This window comes from Callospermophilus lateralis, chromosome 14 (assembly GCF_048772815.1).
Source record: "Callospermophilus lateralis isolate mCalLat2 chromosome 14, mCalLat2.hap1, whole genome shotgun sequence".
Lineage (NCBI taxonomy): Eukaryota > Metazoa > Chordata > Mammalia > Rodentia > Sciuridae > Callospermophilus > Callospermophilus lateralis.
This window is the reverse complement of record NC_135318.1, coordinates 28439310-28458867: the sequence shown is the minus strand read 5'-3', so window position 1 is coordinate 28458867 and position 19558 is coordinate 28439310. Positions and strand designations below refer to the sequence as shown.

Here is a 19558-nt window from a genome sequence, read left to right as displayed (position 1 = left end):
GAGGATTTTTTAGTTATCTCATGTTAAATATATTTCAGTTCTAGTGTACATTAAAAGGTTGAATTGAGGACAGCAAAGTAAGTAGGAATTTTTAGGAATGTTCCAGTAAGAATTTCTAAAGCCACTTTCCTTATAGATCACTTTCTGGTTGGCAATTTGACAGTGATACCTCCAATATATTGACGTGCTTGAAATAGCAATACTACTACTACCACTAGTACTAAAGTAATAATAATGGCTGCTAACATTTATTGAATGTGTATTGAGCAGCATTGTGTTAAATTCTTATATGCATTGACTTTTTAAGCATCAGAATACCCTTTGAGATAGGCATATAAACCCTATAAAAGATGAGGAATCTTATAAAAGTTGAGCATCTTTCCCAGTGTCACGTAGCTAACATAACTGATGGAATTGGTACTTGAACCCAAATCTTCTTGCTCCCAAGTCTGCTTTTGAAAAACACTATGCATTGTTGCTGCTTACTAAAATTAAGTTGTATTCCTAGAAGTGGTTAAGTTTACATAGTTATATTTTAGTATTATCATATAAAGTCATTAAACTGTGTATTTTAAGTCATTTCAGTACTTCATTATACTTCTTTTCCACTAAGCAAAAATTGCATAGAGTTTGACATACAGGTATTAAGTGGTATAACTAAAATGTAGTGTGCAGACCAATAAAAATACATCAAAATTCAGTTCAATCACATTAAATACATGATTTTGTGTTTTAGAAGCAGTAGTGAATGATACTAGTAGTGAAAACAAATCAGGCGCAGCAGACATTGCAGCAAGTCAGCACGTGATGGTCTGTGCCCTCCAGGAGCTTGGAAGCCTGGTACAGAGCCTGAATGCCACTGCCTCTCCTCTTATTCAGGAGGCATCAATAGGTATGACATTCTGTTAATTGCTGAAGTATTATTTTACAATCTTTTAAAGTTACCTGTATGATACTTAACTCTTGACTGGGTACTTATTATAATTAGCAGTTTAGGTGATGGGGTTTAATTTAAATTAATCTTTACTGTCATAGGGAACATGGAATTAAATGGTGAAATAAAGTTGGGAGACAAATCAAAAACAGTCACAGTAACTGTTTCTAATAATTGACTAAAATTTGTTGAAGATTTTCCTTTTAATCAACTTTTGTATTTTATTGGATGTAATTCTGTTATGTTCTTTGGAGAATACATTTGTTTAAGGCACACTACTGTCATGAGTACTGTAAATGCTTTTTGGCATAGTTGTGATACTAGTGCACTAAATCATGGTGATTATTTTAATTATTGTGTTATACATAGTCTTTGGTTTCTGAAATAAATTACTTCATTAAAAGTAATATTTTGAGGATTTCTCTTTTAGGGCTCTTGGAGATTGTGACTTCAGTTCTTCTTCATCCAAGTATGGCTGCTCGGCTTGCTGCTGCATGGTGTTTGCGCTGTGTGGCTGTAGCCTTACCTTTCCAGTTGACACCATTTCTAGATCGGTGTGCAGAACGGCTCAACAATTTGAAGACTTCTCCAGAAGCTGTTAGTGGATACAGCTTTGCAATGGCTGCTTTGTTAGGTGGAGTCCATCAGTGTCCTTTGGGCATTCCTCATGCCAAAGGAAAGGTATGACACTGATCAAAGATTTGTAAATGCTGTTGGGTGAGCTTCAGTCTTTAGTGGAACACTGATGTGCTTAATGTTGAACTGGGTGATCAAATAACAATCAAATAACAATTTTATTATGGTAATATAGAATATAGTGTTAATGGGCCCTAATTGAAATTTCATTCTGATGGTATAGATAATAGGTTTTGTATGGGTATAGTATCATGTTATAATTTATTTTAGAGGAAAAACAACTTCAGAGTATTTATTTAAAACTCAGCTCTTTTCACTTTTTAGAACTGAAATTCATATTGCTGTATTCAAAGATGACAGGAGAATATACTATTGACATTTCAATAATACTTAAGCATATTGTGACTAGCTTTTTAAATTCTTCTTTTTTTTCTGGGCCCAAGTCCATTCATTCTTCCATGTTCTGGGCTCTGTGACTATTTCTAGAGGAATCTCAGCTTCTATCTCCTTTGTCATGATTATTATCTTGTTGCTTATTTTTCATGAAGTCTTTTTCTCCCATCTTTCTCACACCATTTTCATATTTCACATATGCTTAGGTAGGACACGTTCTGATTTCTCACTTTTTTGTTCAGAGTAGTTCTGTAGCTTTTCCCTATTCCTTTTTCAGAGGTCTTTCTTACACTAGAATTTATTACTCACCTGTATCTGTTTAGAGACCCAATTTAAGTTCCATCTCCATGAAATCTTTTTTTCTTTTAATATTTATTTACTTATTTTAGTTGTAGTTGAACACAATACCTTTGTTTTATTTATTTATTTTTTTATGTGGTGCTGAGGATCGAACCCAGGCCTTGCATGCACTAGGTGAGTGCTCTATCGCTGAACCACAACCCCAGCCCTCCATGAAATCTTTTCAAAGGCATTTAGTCCATATTAGTCTTTACTGAATCTGAGCTCCTATTTTGTCATTTAATCATGCACTGGTTACTACTTTGCATTCTTCCTGTGTCTTCTCTATCTAAAAGATACCTTAATTCCAGAAGATTAGCTTAGCTTAAAGGACCACTAATAATAGCATTTATTCAGTGGTTACATGGGCTAGCACTGTTCTAAATACTGTATTAACAAATTTAATCCTGGCAAGAGTGAGATAGACACTACTATCTTTCTTATTTTACTAACAAGGGAAGTAAGGCCAGGAGATTCAGCAGTCTCAGGTCATAAAGCTTGTAAATGGCAGAGTTTGGATGTGAACCCAAGCAGTTTGGCTCAAGAGCTTACTCTTTACCACTGTTCTGATTCACCTTCGTCATCAGTGTATTCAGATCTAAGTAGATATTGTATTGCCTCTTTGAAAACATTAGTTTACTACAATAGCATGGAGATAATTTCTTTTTAAATTAAGTATATTGGTTATCTATTTTCTTGTTTGATTTCTTCAGCTCATTCAAATTGCAATCTATTTCTAAATTTCTCTTATAGATGGTAGTTAGTATTGCTGAAGATCTGTTACGAACTGCTGCCCAAAATAGCAGATTGTCTTTACAGCGCACTCAAGCTGGCTGGCTTTTACTTGGAGCACTTATGACTTTAGGTACAACTATATTTGAGTAGAATTTTGTCTTACTCTGTAACTGTCAGTGGACTATAAAGAAAATTTAATATAAAGCATTAAATTCCACATTCCAGACTTTGAGGTTGTAAAATGGTAAAGATGTTTTGTTTGGTAGTTGATATCTCTTTAGTAATTTCTACTGAAGTACATTTTATGAAAAAATTTTTAACAAAGTTTCACCTTTGCTATTGGAATAACCATTGTCTACTTTATGAATTTATAGTTAATCAAAAGAGATGAAAATATGTGGGGGGGAATTCTATCTCCTAAGTGAAGTCATGATTTTAATAGAGTGATAAAGTCAGATTTAAGCCATATTGTTGGTGCTGCTTTTGGGGCATCCTTATGTGCTTTGCTTTCCTAATAACTATGATAAATCAGATTTAGGCAAAGTTTAGCATTTTGCATAGGACTGAAATACAGTTATCATTGTGATGAAGTATGTCCACTTTTTAATTCACATGTTTAGCTATTACTATAAAAAATGTTGTGTGTTTACTCCAAATTTAAAGTGGTAAACTCTTTTTTAGAAGTTTACATTAAGTATGTAAATGGTATGTTGAGTGAATTCCTTAGCAATGTAAATATATGCCCTTAGTTCCGAATATATTGCTCCTCCATGAAACTAAATGAGCCATATACATTGTCCCTCAAATGAAGGAATATGTATTTGTGTGTGGGAGAGGGTGAATATGTTTCTGTACACATATGTATTTATGAAAGCAACCTCATGAAATATATTCCAGATAGATTTTATTATTAATAATATGTAATCCACCATCCTGAATATAGTTGAGTAATTTTTTATTAGTTTTTATGTATTTATTTTATGCTTAGATACCAAAAATATTTGATGCTTTTAAATTGAATTTTAAGCCAGGTGCAGTGGCACACAGGAGCTCAGGAGCTCAGGAGACTGAGGCAGGAGGCAGGAGGCTCACAAGTTCAAGGCCAGCCTCAGCAACCTAGCAAGGCCCTGAGCAACTTAGTAAGACCCTGTCTCAAAATTTAAAAAAATAAATAGACTGGGGATTTGGCTCAGTAGTTAAGCACCCCTGGATTCAATCCCCAGTAATCCCCAACCAAAAAAGAAAGAAAGAAAATAAATTTTGTTATGCTTTAATAAATATTTATTTTACTCACTAGACGAAAAAATTTGAAATTAATGTCAAAAATTTAAAAATAAGTGAAATGGTAGAGATATTTTTAAAGTTTCTTTGACTTTTGTTCGTAATGTATGTTACATATTTATGGTTCTATACTCTTTATTTTCTTGGACAGGACCATCTGTTGTTCGTTACCATCTGCCCAAGATGTTGTTATTATGGAGAAATGTTTTCCCTCGTTCTTTAAAGGAACTGGAGGCTGAGAAGGCCCGAGGCGATTCTTTTACCTGGCAGGTAACTTTGGAAGGTCGTGCTGGAGCTTTATGTGGTAAGAACTGAAAGAATTTCACTTTCAGAATATTATTTGTGAATGGAAGGAAAATCACTATTTCATTTTTTTTTTTATTTTACTATCTAATGATAAATTTGTAGACTTTTAGATTTTAGAAAGAGGAGCAAGGTGTAACAGTGGTAGAATGTGTGGTTAGCATGCATGAGAGGCCCAGGACTGTAAAACAAATAAATAAGAAAACTTACCATTAGATTTAGCAAGAAGTTTGTATAAATAATAGTAGTTAAAATTTTGCTCTTTTATAATAAAGGTGAAGCTGAGAGTCTAAGAAACTGGTAAGATAGGAGCTAGGACCTAAGCCTGTTTATACCAGTAGTTGCAGTCTTCATCTGTCAAAAAAGTTCCACATTTAAAAAAAAAAAAAGTCCAACAAGAAACAGCATTACCAGGGATACTAAGTTTAAATTGGTTCTTTCATAATGGAAAAGCACCTTTTTTTTCTTTTTCAGTGTTGTCAAATCTACAAATGTTGATGTGTTTTTTTTAAACAACAGCATTACAAAAGTGATGGAACAGTTGTTTTTGTGTGGGAGTCAGCAGTTTACAGGAAAGGCTCAGGTTTTGTTTCTTTTGGGAACTAGAGTTTCACTGGGTGTCCCGTGGTTTTTTTTTTTTTTTTTTTTTTTCCCAAACCGGAAGAGAAAGAGATATTTAACCATGAGGGTGGTAGGGAAAGGTGTTTTAGTCTTAGCTCTATTCTAAAGAACCAGTGAAGATATTCCTTCTCACTGGACCATTTTGTCCATAAAATGGTCCAGTGAGAAGGAATATCTGTCTTAAACCTGCTTGCTTCCTTCCATCCTTCTTTCCTCCTTCCCTCCTGCCCACCCTCCCTTCCTTCCCTCAAATAAGAACTGTCATTTTGCTGTTCCTGAAGAGGCACACAAAGTTCAATTTTGAAGGATGAAAGCTGTCCATTCTTCAGACAAATAGAGCAAAGTGTTTTCCAGCTTCCTCACATAGTAAACTGAACCCCAGGATTAAAGATAGCTTTAACAATAAGGCATATATTAGCACACAGTCAAGAGCAATGTGAGGCAGGGAGTTACCAATTGATGAACAGAAGCTGGAAAAATGAACCCAACTGTGTCATTTAAATCTGATAAAACAACTTTTCCATGAAGAAAGTAAGTCATTCTTTGGAAGCCTCCAGCAGACTGCAGAGTAGGTTTTCCTGGTAAAAACTAGGTTATAAGTATGCTTTAATCAGTCAGAAAAGAGAAGGAATTCTCCTTGAAGGCCCAGGTTTTCAAGACTTCCTCCAGGGAATAAGCATTTGCCTTCCTTTATATGCTCCAGTGACTGATGAACGTTGTGCAGGGCGGTAGATGAAGATGCCTTCCACCAGAGAAGGTGGCAGTGATTTAACTCTGTCAAGGAACCCAGTCAGTTGAGAATGTGCATGGCAGCTCCTGTAAGCCTCACCCATGCCTGAATATATGGGGACTCTCACCCCATGGGTACTAGAAAGTATGATATTTAACTTTAGGCAGATGGTTCCTTCACAAAGCCTCTGAAAAAGAGGACACACTCTATAGGTCTAAGGCCTCTCTCAAGTGTAAACTTTTAGGAGCTGTTAAACTTGGGCTAAAAACTTCTCCATATTTGTTGCTTTCATGATATCCCTACATGTTGTGACATTTTTGGTGGTGAATAAGGATAGAGCATTGACTAAAGGAATTCCCACATGTGTCATACTCATAAGGCCTTTCTCCAGTGTGAACTACCTAGTATTGAATGAGGCCAGACTTTTGGCTAACAGATTTTCCACACTAGTTACACTCACAGGGTCTCACTTCAGTGTGAAGTCTCTGGTGTTGAATAGATGCAGCTTTGACTAAAGGATTTCCCATATTTACTACATTTAAAAGGCCTTTCTCCAGTGTGAACTCTCTGGTGTTTAGCAAATGTGGCTTTGTAGTTAAAGGATTTCCCACACTGGCCACACTCATAAAGCTTTGCTCTAGTGTGAATTATCTGGTATTGGTTAAGAATGGCATTTTGACTAAAGGAATTCTCACACTCATCACACCTATAAGGCCTTTCTCCAGTGTGAACTCTCTGGTGTAAATCTGTTTTTTTTTTTTTTTATTCATCTGAATTCCTGTGAGGTTATAGTCTTCTCCACTCACAGGAGTCTCCCCAACACTTTTTCTCTTTATTTCCATTGTCCATCCTTCTTCTAGCCTTTTCTAATGATTTTTCTCTGTAGTTCTTGGTGTTTTTTTTTCCTGGTTTGATATAGTTTGAGAACCTTATAATAATTGAGAATTGTAGGTGCCTTTATATAATTTTATAAGTATAATAGTTCACAAAAGCTGCTCTAAATTTGTCCTTTTAAAATTTATCTAGCTATGAGGAGTTTTGTTGCACATTGTCCTGAACTCCTAACTGAAGATGTGATTAGAAAATTAATGACCCCTATTGAATGTGCCATGACTATGATGTCACAGTAAGTAAACACTTATAACAAGTTAACAACCTATTTATATATTAATAAATAAATGTATTCATTTATGTGTTCCTCAGTCATTTTTTATACTTCTTTCTAGAGTTATATAGGAAACATAAAACTATTTTATAAAGTGACTTTTAAAATTATATTAATTATGTGTATTAAAATATAGTTATGCTGGACACGGTGGCACATACCTGTAATCCCAGTGGCTAAGAAGGCTGAGACAGGAAGATTGCGAGTTCAAAGCCAGCCTCAGCAATTTATCAAGGTGCTGAGCAACTCAGTGAGACCCTATCTCTAAATAAAATACAGAATAGGGCTGGGGATGTGGCTCAGTGGTTGAGTGCCCCTGAGATCAATCCCTGGTACTCCCCAAAATAAATAAAAAATATAGTTGTTTTTAAATGTCTTTCTTACATCAAATATCACAAAATAAACTAAGATGAAAATTTAATATTTACCAAGGTATTTTAATGGTACATTTATACATTACTAAAGATGCACTGTTAAAGGTTTATAAGTAATGCTTATTCTAGTAAGCTGATTCCAACTCTGCTTTCAATATTGTAGCATTCCATCTGTCATTAAAGCCCATGGAGCTCATCTGAAAGCTAGTGCTGCAATGGTCCGTTTAAGACTTTATGACATCTTGGCTTTGTTACCTCCAAAAACTTATGAAGGTAAATAAAATTTGCAGTATCTGATAGAAATTGTTCAGTGTGCCCTTGAAGATCCTCACAGTATTAAAGAGTTCTGACCAGGGCTTTCCCACTGGCTCACTGTGCAAGGGAGGAGCACCATTTTACTATTCTTCATGCAGAGTAGCTCACATTGTTGAGTTCTTATTGTATTGGAGGTCTCTTTCTAAACCTTTACATGTGTTAGATCCTGTGACTCTAACCCAGCTCATGAGGCAATTGCACATATTCTGTAGATGGAGGATCTCATATAGAGAGAGGTGAAGTAACTTTCCCAAGTCTTAGAAACCAAAAGTGGTGGAGCTTAGATTCAAACCCAGATGGTTTATCTTTAAAGTCTATACTTTTAATTACCCTCCTAAACTACTTCATACATATTGTAATATAGCCAATAATTTGGATAGCCAATAATAAGGATCTGAAAGAATAGTTATATACTTTGCAGAAATCAAATATTATATAAAATGTTAATATTAAAATAATTTCTTTTTTTATAAATTTATTTTTTTATTTGTAGATGGACACAATACCTTTATTTTACTTATTTATTTTTATGTGGTGCTGAGGATCTTACCCAGGGCCTCACCTGTGCTAGGCAAGTGCTCTACCACTGAGCCACAACCCCACCCCTAAAATAAACAATTTCTTTCCCATATAACTGTGCCCAAGAATTTTGATGTTTTGGTTCAGTGTTGGCACTTATTGGGCAATGAACAATAAATAATAATCTTGTTACATTTACTATATTTAAAATAAATGATCTACCCTCTCTGTAAATTTTTTAGTCACTTTAGTTTTGACCAAAAGCATAATACAATAATAAAACAAAAATATCATTATTGTGTATTAAGACTGGAATTCAAATATCTAATATATATTTTAGACTGGGCACAGTGGAGTGTACCTATAGTCCCACTTTCTTTGGAAGCTGAAACAAAAGGATCACTTGAGCTCAGGAATTCAGAGTGAGCCTGGGCAACATAGTGAGATCCCATCTCTGAAAAAAATATAAATCAACATAGATTTTTAGTAAAGGGTATAGGAACTTATTTTATTTCTGTTGAACATGTTGATACTTTTTGTGGGCAATGATTGTAATTTTGATAAAATTATTGTTTTTAATCTGATTTGAAGTTCTGTGTTTTAGGATCTTTCAATGCACTTCTTAGAGAACTGGTAGCAGAATTTACTTTGACTGACAACTCAGCCAACACAACCACCTCCCTTCTTCGATCTCTTTGCCATTATGATGATAGCGTTCTTCTTGGATCCTGGCTTCAAGAAACTGATCATAAATCAATTGAAGACCAGGTAGTAAACCATATAGGGAAATTAAATCCTGGTTTAATCTAAAACAGTGGTTCTTTTACCAGTTGTTTTTTTAAAAGAAAATATAGTGAACCAATGTTTAGTTTTCATTTAGCTTTCTTGGACACTTAACAATAGCATCTTGGTGGTAGATAAGTGGTGAACAGCATTAGTTATGATTTGGCAAATTGTCTTTCTTCAGTATTTTTTATATTTGAATACCCTGTGGTGGCTATGGGAAACTTTAGTTGGGCTTTTGGTTATTTTAATGGGCTTTTTAGTTTTAATGGGCTTTTGGTTATTGGTGTTTTTGTTGTAGTTCGTTTTGTTGTGTGATAGGTTGGAGAGGCGTGAGAGTTAGTAGATTGAAGATTTAGAACCTCTTTTGCCAACAGAATGTTATTTCCTATGTGCTTTTTAAAAAGAAATATTAAGTCCATTTTAAATATTTTTGTGGATTTAGATATTGCTGATTTATTTTGCCTCACACACTAAGGTGCATGGTATAAGAATGTTTTAGAATGAAGAAGACTTTTATTAAAATCCTATAAGGTATTACTGATGACTTTTCAAAACAAAATTTTACTTTTATCTGTTTTTAAGTTCTCATATCCAATCATTCGTTTTTATTGTTACCTTTTCTTCTTCCTCCCCCGCTCAGTTTTTCATACTAAATACTTAATAAGTGAATTTCCTGAAGTAGACTTTGAGTAATTTTTATGTCACTCTTCTGCAGCTCCAGCCAAACAGTGCATCTGGAAGTGGGGCTCTGGAGCATGACCCTTCCTCCATTTATTTACGAATACCTATTGGTGAAGCTGTACCTGGTCCTCTCCCTCTTGGAGTCTCAGTGATAGATGCCTCTGTGGCTCTTTTTGGTGTAGTGTTTCCTCATGTTTCATATAAACATCGGTTAGTATAAAGTCAATCAGGTAATTTTAGTTAAGTAAATTTTCCCATCCCAATTAACTCCTCAATAAAGTGAGCTACTACTTAAATAGTATTCTCAAATTTACTGACACAAGTGACACATACCATATAAAATAAAGTGAATGAAAATTCCACGTAATTTGAAAATGTGTTTAAGATTTGACCTTATGTGCTAGTGTCTGGTATTATGGACTATGTCTTGCCCAATAAAGAATTTCATTCTAATGGCTTATTTCACAGTTTATAAGAGGTTTGACCCTACCTTTAGGGATATCAATTTGCTAATTCTATTGTTTGTATTACTGAAGGAGTAAATGTATGGAAAATCTATCCTCTAATAACATTTGTCTGTAAGGTGGTTTAAGTCTGGAACTTGAGAAACTAAGTTAACTCATTCTTTTTTGTACCTGAAGCATTTTAGTTTGCTGTATTTTATAATCTATAGTCACCATTCCTAATATGAGCAGGCATTTCATATATTTGTGATTTGCCACAAAAAAAGCAAAAATGAATTAATGTAAGACCTTCAAAGATAATTTGAAAGTTATATGAATATGTATTTGTAAAAGATTAAAAAGCTGGAATTCCTCTACTGGGGACTGCCTGATCCACACACCTCCAAGTGTTACTTCCATTTTACAAAATAAGCACTTTATGCTTTTCTTAAAAAAATAAAAATATCAGATAATCTTTAAATATGTAGATTACTTAATTGCTTTTGAATTTGCTTTTTGTATTCAACTTTAATTATAAAAAATTTACTTTACCTAGATATCTTTAAGAACATTCGATTGCCACGTAAGTGTTAAAGAATGGTAAAGGTGAAAGAATCCTTACAGCATCTATCTAACATCCTTATTTTAAATCTTCTGTTTTAGTCTTTTGCAGTGTTAGGGATCGAACCTTGGGCTCATATCTGCTAGGCAAATGCTCTACCACTGAGCTGCATCCCCAGATTCCTTATTTTAAATCTAAGGAAATCTAGATCTAAGAGTTTATAGGTTTCCAATTATTCAGCTAGTTATGAGAGCTCTAACTAAAATCCAGGGTTGTTGTAACTGTATCTGATATCTTTTGTGAAACAAGGTGAAGTATAAATAAATAAATTTTATTAAAAATATAAACGCAAATAACCACCAATTGGGGATTAAGTGAATAAATAATGGAAAGTCCATAGGCTAGAATACTTTTTAATAGAAATGATGTTTTGATGTGAGAAGTGCTCATGACACAATGATAAAATTAAAAAGGTTAAATAAATGACAGGAGGTGATCCCAGTTTTGTTTCTTAAAGTACATAAAAATGTACAAGAACAGGACAGGGGTTGTGGCTCAGTGGCAGAGCACTTGCCTCATACATGTGAGGCACTGGATTCAATCCTTAGCACCACATAAAGATAAATAAACAAAATAAAGATACTGTGTCCATGTATAACTAAAATATTTTTTAAAAGATATTTTAAAAAATAAACAAGAACATATTTATGTGTTTACGTAGGGTAAAGACCTAAAAGGAAATGTTCCAGGAGCTACTTATTCCCTTAGTAGTAACTTTTTAAAATATTTTTCCAAATTAAATGGGATAAACATTTCATAATGAGGAAAAAAGTTCTATTTTTAAATAAGCTTTTAAAAAGGTATGTGTTGGGTCAGATGTGAGGTTCTGAAAAATGTTTTGACCTGAGAACTCTGACCTGTTATAAATTGAGCTGAATCCTAATAGTGACCTTTGAGAAAGTTTGATTTTTTGCTTTAGGTTATAGTTGTCCTAGTATATCCATTTTCTCTGGATCCCTTTGCTCTACCCGTTTCTTTTTAGAAGAATGGTCTCATTCTTTTTAAAAAATTTTTTAAAATATGTTTATTTTATTTATATGTGGTGCTAAGGATTGAACCCAGGGCTTCACACGTGCTAACCCAGTACTTTACCGCTGAGCCACAACCCCAGCCGTCACTCTTTTTTAATTAGAATAGTCTTAAATGGCCAAGAATTTTTTTAAAACAGTCTTTTTGAAAAAAAAATGAAATAATAAAATTCACATCTAGTTTTTATATTTCAAAATTGACCAAAGCTAATTTTTTTTTGAAATCCCAATAGCTTATGAGATTAAAACATGGAGTACTCTTGTCTTCTATGAAAGAATGTTTGAAAAAAGAAAATAATTATGCCACATTTTTAAACTGATAACTCTACCACAGAGATATGTAATTATTGATTATTATTATATTCAAGAAACTGTGAATACTTTGTGTTAGTCAGCTTTCCATCACTATAACAAGATAACTGAGACAACTAATTTATAAACAGGAAAGATTAATTTGGGGGGGGCGTATTGGGGATTGAACTCAGGGTCACTCAGCCACTGAGCCACATCCCCAGCCCTATTTTGTATTTTATTTAGAGACAGGGTCTCACTGAGTTGCTTAGTGCCTTGCTAAATTGCTGAGGCTGGCTTTGAACTCACGATCTTCCTGTCTCAGTCTCCCAAGCCACTGGGATTACAGGTATGCACCACCATGCCCAGCTAATTTTGGCTTACAGTTTTGGAGGTTCCAGTCCTTAATCCATTGGCCTGATATTGGGTTTTGGTCCTGTGGTGAGGTAACATAGCTGGAGCACAGAAACTGCTCACCTCTTGGCAAAGAGAGAGAGGGGAGAGACTTGGGGTCTTACTATCACTTTCGAGGGCACATCCCCAGTGACCTTCCACAAATTTCTACCACTTAAAGTTCCACCACCTCCCAAATGCCACCCTGGGTATCAAGTCCTTAACACAGGGGCCTTTGGGGAGCATTCAAGATGTAAACTATAAGCCGGGCATAGTGGCGCATACCTGTAATCCCAGCAGTTTAGGAGGCTGAGGCAGGAACATCAAGAGTTCAAAGCCAGCCTCAGCAATTTAGTGAGGCTCTAAGCAACTCAGTGAGACCCTGTCTCTAAATAAAATACAAAATAGGGCTGGGGATGTGGCTCATTGGTTGAGTGCCCCTGGGTTCAATCCCTGGTACAAAAATAAAGATGGAAACTGTAGCACACCTATTATATGTTAGGCACTGGGTTGGACACTGGTGTTAATGTTTAAGGACCACTACAATTATGACCTAATTTTGCTAATTGAAACTTAATATTTAGTCTCTTTTTTTTTGTTCACAACTATACATTAATTCAGGAGAAAAAGATCTGGTTTGGATCAGTTATGTGAATAGAAAAGAGACAACAAGAGGTATTATTTGCTACACAGTTTGTACTCTTTGCTTTTTTTTAGGTATATTTAAATAAGAGCATCACTAATATGATCTTTATCCTATTATTATAGATTACAAATGCTGGATCACTTTGCTGAATGTGTTAAACAAGCCAAAGGTGTCCGCCAGCAGGCTGTGCAGCTTAATATATTTACTGCTGTTCTTAGTGCACTCAAGGTATTTACTTTTAGACCATAATAAATATTATGAAATAAGATGTTAATTCATTTAATAAGCTAGGAATCTCAAGATTATTATAATGCTTACGTTTATGTATACTTGATAACTGTGCTTTTTAATATTAGCTTAATAAAGTTGTTAAAAACTTTGTTGGGCTCATTGTAATTAAATATTTATTTTATATTTTAGTAATGTTAAAGTTTGTATTTTGATTTGAATCTCAAATTTTATATGTGCCAATAATTTCTTTTGGAATTTTCAAAGATACCTGATTAAAGAAATAATGGGTTTTCTAGCCAGGCATGGTGGTGCATATCTGTAATCCTAGTGGCTTGGGAGGCTGAGGCAGGAGGACTGCAAGTTCAAAACCTACCTCAGAAACTTAGCGAGGTCCTAAGCAACTTAGCGAGACCCTATCTCAAAATGAAAAATAGAAAGGGCTAAGGATGTGACTCAGTGGTTAAACACTCCTGGAGTTCAATCCCTGGTACAAAAAAAAGAGAAAGAAATAGTGATTTCTAAAGATGTTCAAGTTCAATTTTTTATTTAGACTATAAATCATAAAGACTGTTTATGTAGTTGAAAGACTGTTGTATGGAGTGATTGTCTTCTAGTTTAGTTACTTACTAGGTTTATGATTAGTACAATTCCCTTAACCTTTATTGAACTAGTTTCTACTTAATAAAGTAGAATAACAGATATTTTGCCTAGCTCACAGAGGTCATGCATCATACTGTGTATCCTTTCATAAGGTATTTGAAAGCTTTTTATATCATTTAGCACTAAAGAAAGTGGTCACAAATACAGGTCCTTAAATGAGCATATCTTTAGTTATGTTTTATAAACATTAGGTAAAAGAGATATAAGCATTTGTTACAGAAGAAAGGTTGATACTGTTTATATAATCAGTAGTATGTGTCCTATTTAGAGATCATTAAGTAATACTGACATTTGATGGTTTTTTTCCTTTTGTTTTTTGGTACCAGGGATTAAACCCGGGGTGCTTAACCACTGAGCCACATCCCTAACCTTCTTAAAATTGTTTTAAAAATTTTATTTAGGGACCGCATCTTTCTAAATTGCTTAGGGCCTTGCTAAGTTGCTAAGGCTGGCTTTAGACTCACAATCTTCCTGTTTCAGCCTCCTGAGCCACAGAGATTACAGGCATGCACCACACCACCATGCCTGGCAGACATCTAAATTAAAAAAAAAAAAAAGAAATGAGGATGGTAGAATAGTGGACTATTGCTGTACAGATTATACTTTTCTTCATAGAAAAGTTAATGCCTCTGTTGTCATTAACATTTTCTTCTGGCACCATGACTTAGATTTTTGGTCTCAAGTAAGTAAATTCAATTCAAGAACAGTGACTGTGGAAATGGATGGCATTAGAGCAGATTATGCTAAGTGAAGTTAGCCAATCCCCAAAAAACAAATGCTGAATGTCTTCTGATATAAGTAGGGTGACTCAAAATTGCGTAGGGAGGAAAAGCAGGGGAAGAAGATTACCTCTACGTAGGAAAGAGGGATGGGAAAGAAAGGGAGGGAGAAGGGAAATTACATGGATGGTGGAAGGAGACCCTCATTGTTATACAAAACACATGTATGAAGATATGAGAAAAAAAAGAGAGAGAATAGCATTACCTTAGATTAGGTAGAGAGAAGTGATAGGAGGGAGGGGAGGAGATGGGGGGATAGGAAGGATAGTAGAATGAAACAGACATTATTATTACTTTGTGTATATATGTGACTACATGACTAATATGATTCTGCAACCTATACACTCAGAAAAATGAGAAATTATATCCCATCTGATTCAAATGTATGATATGTCAAGGTCATTGTACTATCATGTGTAACTAATTAAATAAAAACAATAATACAAAAAAAAAAAAGAAGAACAATGACTGTAGCTAGAACAGGGATATTAGCATTCAGGATGATGAACAAATTATATCAACACTCAATTACTGATTCTTTTTACTGAATTTTGCCTTATGCCTATATTGATTATACTCAAAGATATAATTCTTTGAGTATATTATACTCAAAGATATAATTCTTTTATAGAATTCTTACATAGATGAATCAAAATTTCATACTCATCAGGCCTGGTCTTTCTATTTTTTCTTTCTTTCTTTATTTTTTTTAGTTATAGGTGGACACAGTATCTTTATTTTATTTTTATGTGGTGCTAAGGATCAAACCCAGTGCATAGTAGGTGAGTGCTCTACCTCTGAGCCACAACCCCAGACCAGGCCACATCTTTCTTTAGAGTGATAAATTTCAATTTCAGTTAATTAAAGGTTGATTTATTAATATAGTATCCTTTATATACAAAAGCAACATTTGAATATTAGGCTTTGGATAGAAACTCTCCCAGGGATTGCTGGTCTTTGGACCAGTTGAACTGTTGATAGTTATTTACCATGTTCTAAAATCATATTTAGAAAAGTGATTACTATCAATTAATAGGTACTTGTTCTAGGTACAGTATATGCTTGGGAAAGCATAATAATATATGAATATATTTGTATAATATATATGAATATATTTGTATATTTATAGAAATAATATATATTATTATATATATGAATATATCTGTATATTTACAGAAATTACAGAATATTCGCCTTTTATTTTATTTAATATTTCATTATTTTTAAAATCAATGTAGGGTTTAGCTGAAAACAAAAGTACTTTAGGACCTGAGGAAGTTCGTAAATCTGCTCTGACACTGGTTATGGGTGCTCTTGACAATCCAAACCCAATCTTACGGTGTGCAGCAGGGGAAGCTCTTGGAAGAATGGCTCAGGTGGTTGGAGAAGCGACTTTTATAGCTAGAATGGCTCAATATAGCTTTGACAAGTAAGTAAGTCTCTTTACTAACAAGCTTTTAATAATAACTCTACCAGTGAACTACACCCTCAGCTAACCAACTATTTTTATTTATTTATTTATTTTTTGGACAATACTTGGGATTGAATTCCAGGAATGCTCTATCTCTGAGATACATTCTCAGTCCTTTATATTTTTTTATTTGGAGAAAGGGTTTTGCTTAGTTGCTGATCTTCCTGCTTCTCCTGAGTACCTGGAATTATGAGCATGGTTGCTTGACTTAAACAACTATGTTAAATTGAAGCTCTAACTCTTGTAAGGGAGTGAAAAAAGTGAATCACAGTGTAATATTTTCTGATTTCTACAATATTTTCTCTTTTTTATGTGATCTATGAGATTGTTATTACTAGAGAAGACTCAATTCTAGAAGCATAATCTTTTTTCCAGATTGAAATCAGCTCGAGATGTTGTTTCTAGAACTGGTCATTCCTTAGCCCTTGGTTGTTTGCATCGTTATGTTGGTGGTATAGGCTCAGGACAACATCTAAAGACCAGTGTCAGCATTTTATTGGCTCTAGCACAAGATGGAACATCTCCTGAAGTCCAGGTAGAGTAATATTAATTTTTATTACAAAATTTTAAATAATTACTTTAAGAAAATTATTTGCTTCTTAAAATAATAATGACCAATAAGTTATTTGGAAAAATATATTGTGTTCTTTCCCTGTTATTTTGTTTTAGGTGTCTTATTTGTAATAGTATATAACAAGATTTTGCTTTTCAACCTAACCTTAAAGTCTGTCTTATTTTGGGAATTAACTCCATTTACATATACTCTTTCAAACATATTTTATTTTTATTATTTGTTGTTCTTTGTACATTTTTCTTCTTTTTTGGATTTCTTTACATTTGATTAATCAATTTTGTTTCAAATTACTATCCTTCTCTCTCTTTTTTCCTATTACCCTAGCCCAGGTTCTGGGTCATTCATTGAATCTTCTGTTTTATTTCTTGAATTTGTTTTGTTTTTGTGGTTTCTTCTTAAACATTTCATACATAAGTAAATATAACTACAGTAAGAATCATGAGCATGTGGGAAAATATATAATCATCATTTGCCATTTTACATTGATGTGCCCCAAATTATTATGAGTATATGCATATAATAATTCAGTATACTCAATTCAGTTACTGCAGTTCTTCCTTACAACTAAAATAAAGTTAAATTTTATTCTAGACATGGTCTCTTCATTCGCTTGCTTTGATAGTGGATTCTAGTGGCCCAATGTATCGAGGATATGTGGAACCAACTTTATCTCTAGTTCTTACCTTGCTGTTGACTGTTCCACCTTCACATACAGAAGTTCATCAGTGTTTGGGTAGATGTTTGGGTGCTATAATAACTACAGTTGGCCCTGAACTACAAGGTAAGTAAATTCATTTTAAGGTAAAGAAACTAGGCAGATAATTTACTGTCTTTTGATTTCCTGAATGTGACAGTCATGTTGTTTCAAAACATTTTTTTATAATAATAATTACTATCTACTGACTATTTGGGTTTTCCAAAGGCCTGGTACTCAACTTTGTACATGTGTGATTTTAAAAAAATATTTATTTTTTAGTTGTAGTTGGACACACTACCTTTATTTTTATTTATTTTTATGTGGTGCTGAGGATGGAACTCAGGGCCTCATACTTGCAGGGCGAGTGCTCCACCTCTGAGCCACAACCCTAGCCCATGATTTTTTTTTAATACCTCCAAAAAAACCTATGACATGACAGTATTTTCAAGGTTTGAATACAGAAAATATATTTAAATGGAATTGTACTTGGGGCCCCATGGAAACAAAGATAAAAATGGAGTTCTTTGGGTCTGGAGTGCTATGCACTTATCTTCATGGACTTTTGCTTCGCTTTTTTTGAACCCTGAGGGTCAGGACCATAGTTTGCAAAGCCACTGCCATAAATTAGATAATATCTTTCTAGAAGGAGGCAAGCTCAGAAATCATTTGTTCAGAATTTTTCAACATATGAGTGACATATGTATGATCCTGAAACTTACATTCTTACACTCAGGACTAATTCTACTAATATCTAAATTATATGCTCAAATCAGTAAATTATTGTGAATGTATCCTGAATATATAAACCACTTTGAGAATTTTCCCTTTTACCCTCTACCATTTTTTAATTAAATGAAATAAATTATTAAATTTTATTTAATTCTGACAAAAATTCAGATAGGTGTTAACTCCATCTTACAGATGAAATGCTAAGGCTGAGACACATTAAGAATTTTCCCAAGGTTTTATATCTATGATTATATGATTTCCTTGTTTGATCTTTATATGTATATAAAATTATTTTACTTTAGAAAAAAATTAATTCACTTATATTAAACGGTATAATAAACTGTCATTAATCTTCTTAAGAATGCTGGATTTGAAATATATAATAAAAGTAATAATGTTGGTTGAACAGAATGAGAAATCTGGCTCTTTCAAATAAAGCAATGATGATTGTAAATGATAGTATAATTTATTAGAGAATAAATACAAATTTAGTTAGCTCTAAGAGAGATGTAAATCCAACTACAGTTGTGTTTTGAAATCATTTCTGTGGACTTGTCAGACTTTTTGTTTTTAAAACAATCTGAATAGAAATTGGAAGAGGATATTATTTAGAAGATAATTATTTTCTAGGAATGTTTTTTGTGATACTAATCAAATAATTATATTCTACATTTTTTAAAAGGGAATGGAGCGACAATTTCTACAATTCGTTCCTCTTGTTTGGTGGGTTGTGCAATAACGCAGGACCATTCAGACTCTCTGGTTCAGGCAGCTGCCATATCTTGCCTTCAGCAGCTCCACATGTTTGCACCACGACATGTCAACCTGTCCAGTCTTGTTCCTAGCCTTTGTGTAAGTATAAAGCTGTTTCATTCATGAATTAATTTAGGGAGCCTCCACATTTCTTTCCCAAAATATCAATCTGGATCCAAACAAAAGATTTAAGTTTACAAAGTTGTGAATCTAGGGTTTCAGCTTCAGTAGTCATTTTATGACTATTAATATTATTCAGGAGTTTTCATTTTCGCCTGTTTTTTTAGTAATACCATTTTATTTATTGGTTTTTTTAAAAAATAAATGATTGCGGAATGCATTACAATTCTTATTATAATTCTTATACAGCACAATTTTTCATATCTCTGGTTGTATATAAAGTATGTTCACACCAATTCGTGTCTTCAT

General features: G+C 33.7%; 1 protein-coding gene across 3 annotated transcripts in view; it reads left to right on the top strand.

Annotated features, from left to right (window-relative positions):
* Positions 1-19558, top strand: part of Heatr5b (HEAT repeat containing 5B) — an 82882-nt gene that overhangs the window by 16086 nt on the left and 47238 nt on the right. For all 3 annotated transcript variants that reach the window (XM_076833296.2, XM_076833295.2, XM_076833297.2), the window contains exons 9-21: positions 737-892; positions 1365-1615; positions 3056-3167; positions 4470-4622; positions 6999-7098; positions 7675-7784; positions 8950-9113; positions 9847-10022; positions 13358-13463; positions 16144-16334; positions 16752-16911; positions 17542-17731; positions 19059-19228. In XM_076833296.2, coding sequence (XP_076689411.1) covers positions 737-892; positions 1365-1615; positions 3056-3167; positions 4470-4622; positions 6999-7098; positions 7675-7784; positions 8950-9113; positions 9847-10022; positions 13358-13463; positions 16144-16334; positions 16752-16911; positions 17542-17731; positions 19059-19228 — 2039 coding nt within the window. The remainder of the gene's footprint in view (positions 1-736; positions 893-1364; positions 1616-3055; positions 3168-4469; positions 4623-6998; positions 7099-7674; positions 7785-8949; positions 9114-9846; positions 10023-13357; positions 13464-16143; positions 16335-16751; positions 16912-17541; positions 17732-19058; positions 19229-19558) is intronic.